Source organism: Chiloscyllium plagiosum, chromosome 24 (assembly GCF_004010195.1).
Source record: "Chiloscyllium plagiosum isolate BGI_BamShark_2017 chromosome 24, ASM401019v2, whole genome shotgun sequence".
Taxonomy (NCBI): Eukaryota; Metazoa; Chordata; class Chondrichthyes; order Orectolobiformes; family Hemiscylliidae; genus Chiloscyllium; species Chiloscyllium plagiosum.
The window spans coordinates 6,383,787-6,390,739 of record NC_057733.1 but is presented as its reverse complement, the minus strand read 5'-3'; the positions used below and the strand labels follow the sequence as shown (position 1 = coordinate 6,390,739).

At 43.2% G+C, this 6,953-nt stretch overlaps 1 protein-coding gene across 5 annotated transcripts in view; it reads right to left on the bottom strand.

Moving 5' to 3' along the window:
- tmem94 (transmembrane protein 94) overlaps nt 1-6,953 on the bottom strand; it is a 137,221-nt gene that overhangs the window by 76,331 nt on the left and 53,937 nt on the right. For all 5 annotated transcript variants that reach the window (XM_043714375.1, XM_043714378.1, XM_043714374.1 and 2 more), the window contains 2 exons: nt 4,670-4,872; nt 1,539-1,690 (listed from right to left, as the gene is read on the bottom strand). In XM_043714375.1, coding sequence (XP_043570310.1) covers nt 1,539-1,690; nt 4,670-4,872 — 355 coding nt within the window. The remainder of the gene's footprint in view (nt 1-1,538; nt 1,691-4,669; nt 4,873-6,953) is intronic.

The following is a 6,953-nucleotide window of genomic DNA, read 5'->3' as shown; positions in this document are numbered from 1 at the left end:
GACTTGTCCGGACTTGTCCTACCTGCCTATCTCCTTTTCCACCTATCCACCCCACCCTCTCCTCCCTGACCTATCACCTTCATCCCCTCCCCCACTCACCTATTGTACTCTATGCTACTTTCTCCCCACCCCCACCCTTCTCTAGCTTATCTCTCCATGCTTCAGGCTCTCTGCCTTTATTCCTGATGAAGGGCTTTTGCCTGAAACATCGATTTCGCTGTTTTTTGGATGCTGCCTGAACCGCTGTGCTCTTCCAGCACCACTAATCCAGAAACTGGGGTGTAATGGCTATATGCTTCTTGATTATTTATTTAGTGATAATGACATCAGACTAGAACCTCAGGAGTTCTGGGTCATGGGTTTGAATTGCACCTTGGCAAATGTGAAACTGGAATTCAATGAAAATCTTAATTGTAAAAATCTATCTGGTTCACTAGGGAAGGTAATCTGCCATTCTTATCTGGTTTGGTCTACATGCAAGTTCCGATCTACAGGAATATGGTTGACTCTTACTTGCCCTCTGGCAATTAGAATGGACAGTCAATGCTGGCCTATCCAGAGATGCCCATATCCCATGAATGAAATAACAAGTACAGCCCAGCATGTGACTGTGACCATCCAGGTTGAATTTTGTCCACCCTGACCAAAAGCTATAAAGTGAAAATAATCTATACACTACTTGCTAGTTAGCAAAGCTGCAATGGGTTGAATGGCTGTATTCCATGCTGCCCATTCTACAGTATTACACAAAGCTCTGGTTTGACCTCATTAGGTTCACCTTACATTATTGTACTACAACATCTACAAATTGACATGCCTCTTCCCTCATGTGCTTTATTTTACATTCATTCAAATTTGTCAATTATCTAGGCTAATTCCTCAGGACTTATTAAGTCATAGGTTTCTCCTCTTTCCTGCCCTTTGATTCATCCATGCACAAAAATCTTCCCCATTGTAATACCATTTGCCTAATATTCATGCATTGAATGGGTGATTCATTTCCATTTGTATAAAATCAAAAACTTGTCAATTCAACATTACATAAGAGTATTTCAGAAATCCAAACCATATAAAAATGTCAAACTTTGGGTCCAATATCGCCTCAGCCCTAATGGAAGGAGGTTCACAAACTGATAGTTTTGTAATAGACTCATGAAAGGTAGATGCACTGCACTATTCACCAATGCTATCTAATTTTGTCAACATAACTAAAAATCTCACACCACTGAGAAATATCAAAGGGTCAAAATGTCGCGGCCCAACCAGCAACGCAGCCAAAAGCAGCCTCCTATATAGGCTCACTGCAGCTTACCTCACTGTCTATGCTACCTCATGCAGCTCAACAGAGGACCAACTTTATTTTGATTTCTAAAACTACAACACAGAATATTTGCCATGGAAAATTAACATGATCTTTAAAGACAGAGAAGTATTAAAAATACATAAATATAAGCTAATTTAGTGAATTCCATGGTGCTGTATAAAGATGAGTGATTTAAACAACATTACCAACATGAGACATTCTCAGCTCCCCTTACCTGACATTTTCAAGAACTGGAGTTCTCACTACTCTAAAGTGTCTGTGCTGCTGAGGAGTCTCAGGTCCTTTCTTTCCTTTTCCCCTGGGTGTAGGTGGGGGGGAAAACGGGGGAAACAAATCACCAGGCTCCAGTACTATGTGCTCATCATCCTGTTTCAAGCAAGGAGTGAAGGACAGAAAGAGATGAAGTCTTATTATGGAGTTAAAAAACTCAACATAAAACAGCCAAATCAAACACTGGCAGCGAAGGAACCAGTGACAACTGCAATATTGATCAATTATAATCACAAAAACAAGAATCCACCTGCTCTTTTCAAAATGTTTTTGCAGTTAGAGTCATGTCCCATCTGCCTGCATTTGGTCCATACCTATCCCACCCATGTACCTGTCTAAGCGTTTCTTAAATGTTGAAATTGTACTCACTTCCACTGCTACCTCTGGGCAGCCCATTCCAGACACTCTCCACCCTGTGTGCGAGAAAACTGCCCCTCTGCATCCTTTCCGATCCTTCCCCTCTCATCTTAAACCTACGTCCTTTAGTTTCAAACTTCTCTACAATGGGCAAAAGCTATTGGCTATATACCTTATCTCTGCCACTCATGATTTTATAGGCCTCTGTAAGGTTACTCCTCAGTCTCCTGTGCTCCAGGAAAAAAGTCCCAGCCTATCTAACCTCTCCTCATAATTCAAACCTTCCAGTCCAGATGGCATCCTAGTAAATCTTTTCTACACTCTTTCTAGTTTAGTAATATCCTTGCTACAATAGGGCGACCAGAACGTCAGTTACAGACGTGAATTGAGACCTTTGATTCACGTACCTGCAGAGCAAAATCTCTAACTAATTTAAAAATTAATCTAGTTGTATTTCCTTTCCTTAACTTTACCTCCGAAGTGTATTGGTTTATGTTTCTACAATTAAATGTGAAGTGCAAGCTATCTGCAGGTCCTACAAATCTTTTTCAAGTCTGCCATTTAGAAATTACTTATTCTCAAATTTATTTGCACATAATAAGGATAGCTTTAACTTAGGTTCCTATTGAACATAATGCATTAAATAATTCAGCTCTTTTCCCTCTGTCTACTTCTTACCTATTTATATCTGAATGTTCCAGATTCTCCTGAATGATGCAAATTGTCTTTGTCACAAATCCTTTTACAGGATCTATCCAAAGGCTTTTAAGAATCCAAGTGAAATACAACCTACGTCCTTTATTTATTGTCCGTTACATATTTAGAGAATTTTCTACATTCGAGCATGGCTATTGAAACCCCATGCTGATTAGTGAACTGCTATGGCAGTGCTTAATAATTTCAATCCATATCATACTCCAACAATTCAGTCACATTTAATGGATGCAAGATAAAGACTTGGGGACCAAAAAAATGCCAGTTTGTACAGCATTAGTAGAGGATGCTGATTGCTCAGGCCACTGTTGACATGGAGATGCAGCAGGAATAATTAATTGACAATCATCGTTCACAGACCACAAGACACGTAGACTTTCGTCAGAGTATCTCTGTGGAATACTACAGAAAGTGGCAGTCTTCATTTTCTCAAAGAAAATGGTGCAACGCTCGCATAAATTCCTCTTAGCTCCATAAAACAGGATCCTGTGTGTGTTAATACATGAAGCATCTTGTTCGGCCATCACAATGTGAGCCCAACTGATAATCTTAAATTGGTTTCTGATGCAATTCTTGTCAAACCATGTCAGACATGGTGTTCTACAGTTTACAAGTACGGACTGATTGAGCACAATTGGCATGCTTCAAATGGTCAAAAAGGCGTTAATAAAAACCAAAAGAACTGCAGATGCTGTAAATCAGAAACAAAAACAGAAATTGCTGGAAAAGCTCAGCAGGTCTGGCATCATCTGTGGAGAGAAATCAAAGTTAATGTTTCAGGTCTAGTGACCCTTGCTCAGAACTGATGGTAGCCAGGAAAATGTCAGTCAACATGGCATGTTGTTTGATACAGTCTACCAATTGTTAGGATGTTAGCTTACACAAATACAAAGACATGAAGCGTGTTACCTTAGGCTGCTACTTTGCAGTAAACTAAGGAGTGATTTCTCCACTGCCAAGCCAAAGAGATGTTTTGCTTCACATACAAATGATTGTGATGTAGGGGTTTCAGTGCGAGTGTGATGCCAAGAACACAGGCCATGAGTCTCAATGACTGGTGGACCATATGAAACATTCTGAGCAGGGAGCATGCTGACCCTGTTCAACAAGCCTCTGTTTTCAAGTTTGCTCAATTAGACATGAGATCCTGCTATTGAACTAAATTTATGAATTCAGACACTGCTAAGAAATACACTGGAAACCAATGCAAAATCAACAGTCGGTCACAATATGATACATCTGCACAACCCAGAAGTTAGATATTAGCATTAATACACAATACCCAGATTAATGTTGGCAAAAGGAATTTGCACATATTTTGCACCTTTCCATGGAGGATGTCAACCTTTTCTGACTATTGGTGGCTCAGTGGTTAGTACTGCTGCCTCACAGCGTCAGGGTCCCACGTTTGAATCCAGCCTCGGGCAACTGTCTGTGTGGAGTTTGCACATTTCCTCATGTCTCTGTGGGTTTCCTCCGGGTGCTCCGGTTTCCTCCCACAGTCCAAAGATGTGGTCAGGTGAATTGGCCATGCTAAATTGCCCATAGTGTTAGGTGCATTAGTCAGAGGGAAGAGTGTCTGGGTGGGTTACTCTTTGGAGGGTCGGTGTGGACTGGTTGGGCCGAAGGGCCTGTTTCCACACTGTAGGGAATCTAATCTAATTAGAGTCTACATGCCTAGCCAGAGAATCAAGTCTGACAATTAACTGTTCCAGCTTTCCATTCATTCAGCACCCTCTTCTCACGCTGTAAAAAAATGATATTCCATTTCCAACTCTGGCTTCTTGCATCCTCATCCTGTTGAATGCAAGTGAAAAGCTTTGACTTTAAGTCTCCTTCTAGCAATATTTCAGTTATCATAAGACAAAAGAACGACTATTATTGCCTGGTATATTTCTACCTCTTTCCTTTAATAGAAATATCACAGTTGTCACCGCTTAACAAACTTTTCAGTTCCACAGGGCATAGTTTCCAAGTTTAGTTAGAAGAAAAGAAAATGCTTACCTTAATTCCTCTTAAAGAAGCAAAAGACTCCTGGCCAGGTCTAAGGGCAATGATGTCACCTTCCACCAATAAGCAGACTGGAAGATTGATCAAATGTCCATCTCTATAGGCCCAGTGGAGTGACCAAGATGGAGCAGAGGGCATAAAGAGATCTGGGTACAATGCATCTTCCCATCTCAGTTCCTCACAACTCAGAAGTGCTTCTACAAACATTAAACAAAGCAAATATCAACACTTACAAGAAATCACTTTTTCACTATGTGCAAATTTAAAAACTGAATTAAGTTGCATACTTTAACAGGACTATCCGGCAGAGTGAACCGACATACTTCCACGACTTGGGCACTTGCTCAATGCATAACAACTCTAACATCATCCAATTCTGATGTCAGATCATCAACCTGAAACAATAATGGTTCCCTCATCCTGGGTGCTCTTGACAAGTTGAGCGCTCTTCACATTTTCTGTATCTGTCACAGAATCTGGGTTTGAGCCACCTAAATGCAGCTACTAATGTATACGAGCACACTTGGCACAGACTCCCACTATACCACCTTAAGGAATGGTGTGAACAGTGAAGAAGTTTCCACTGACATTAAAGCAAAATGTGCCTTTCCAGGGTACTTTCCCAATACTGAATGTATCCATTACAAAAAATTCCAGCACCTCCACTGTTACTAGAAATACAATTTTACAGCATAGAGTTCACTTTCTGTAACTCAGTTTTTGGTCTGGGCAGCAATATATACAAGGAGAAAGGGAGGACTGCAGATGCTGGAGATCAGAGTCGAAAAGTATGGTGCTGGAAAATCACAGCTGGTCAGGCAGCATCCTAGGAGCAGGAGAATCGACGTTTTGAGCATAAGCTCTTCATTAGGAATGAGGGGGGTGAACAAAGGGGGCTGAGAGAAATGGGAGGGTGTGGGACTCTGGGTGACTGGGGGTGGAGGTAGTTGGGAATGTGATAGGTAGATGGAGGTGGGGGGGTGATGGTGATAGGTCGGAGAGGACGGTGGAATGGATAGGTGGGAAGGAAGATGGACAGATAGGACAGTCAAGAGGGCAGTGTTGAGTTGGAAGGTTGGATCTGGGATAAGGTGGGGAGTGGGGAAATGAAGAAACTGGTGAAATCTACATTGATCCCATGTGGTTGCTGCATCCCAAGGCAGAAGATGAGGGATTCTTCCTCCAGGCATCAGGTGGCTAGAGTTTGGTGGTGGAAGTGGACTTGCATGTCCTTGGCTGAGTGGGAGGGCGAGTTAAAGTGTTTGGTCACAGGTGGGGTTATTTAGTGCAATGGTCCCAGAGATGTTCTCTGAATCGTTCCGCAAGTTGGCATCCTGTTTCCCCAATGTAGAGGAGACCACATCGAGAGCAACGGACACAGCACATGACATGTGCAGAAGTACAGGTAAACCTCTGTCAGATGTGGAAGGACCATTTGGGGCCTTGGGGGGGGAGGAAAAAAAAAGTGTGGGCGCAAGTTTTGCACTTCTTCCGGTGGCAAGGGAAGGTGTTGGGTTGGTGGGGGCTGTGCACCTAACAAAGGAGTCCCTGAGGGAATGGTCTCTGCGAAGCATAGATAGTGTTTGGGACGGAAATGTATCCCTGATGGTGGGGTGTGTTGGCAGGTGGCAGAAATGCTGGAAGATGATTCGTTATACCCGGAGGTTAGTGGGGTGGAAGGTGAGGACCAGGAGGGTTGTGTCCTTGATGCGACTGGAGGGGTCGGGTTCAAGGGTGGACATGCGGGAAGTGGAAGAGACATACTGGAGGGCATCGACGACCATGTGGGAGGGGAAATTGTGGTCCTTGAAGGAGGCGGCCATCTGGGATGTTCCATGGTGGAATTGGTCCTCCTGGGAGTAGATGTGGTGGAGGATTTGAAGTAGATGTCCATGTTGAGTCTGGTCATTGGCAACAGTCCATCTGCTGCAGCTACACCGGCACCAACCCCACCTTTTCTTCCGCTATATCGACGACTGTAACAGCGCCATTTCATGCTCCCGTAAGAAGTTTGAACAGTTCATCAACTTCATCACCTTCCACCTTGACCTCAAGTTCACCTGGACCATCCCTCTCCTTCCTGGACCTCTCCATCTCCATTTCCATTTCCGGCGACAGACTCAACACCGACATCTACTTCAAATCCACCGACTCCTACAGCTAACTGGACGACACCTCCTCCTACCCTGCCTCCTGTAAAAACGCTATTCCTTACACACAATTCCTCTGCCTCCACTGTATGTGCTCCCAGGAGGACCAATTCCACTGTAGAACATCC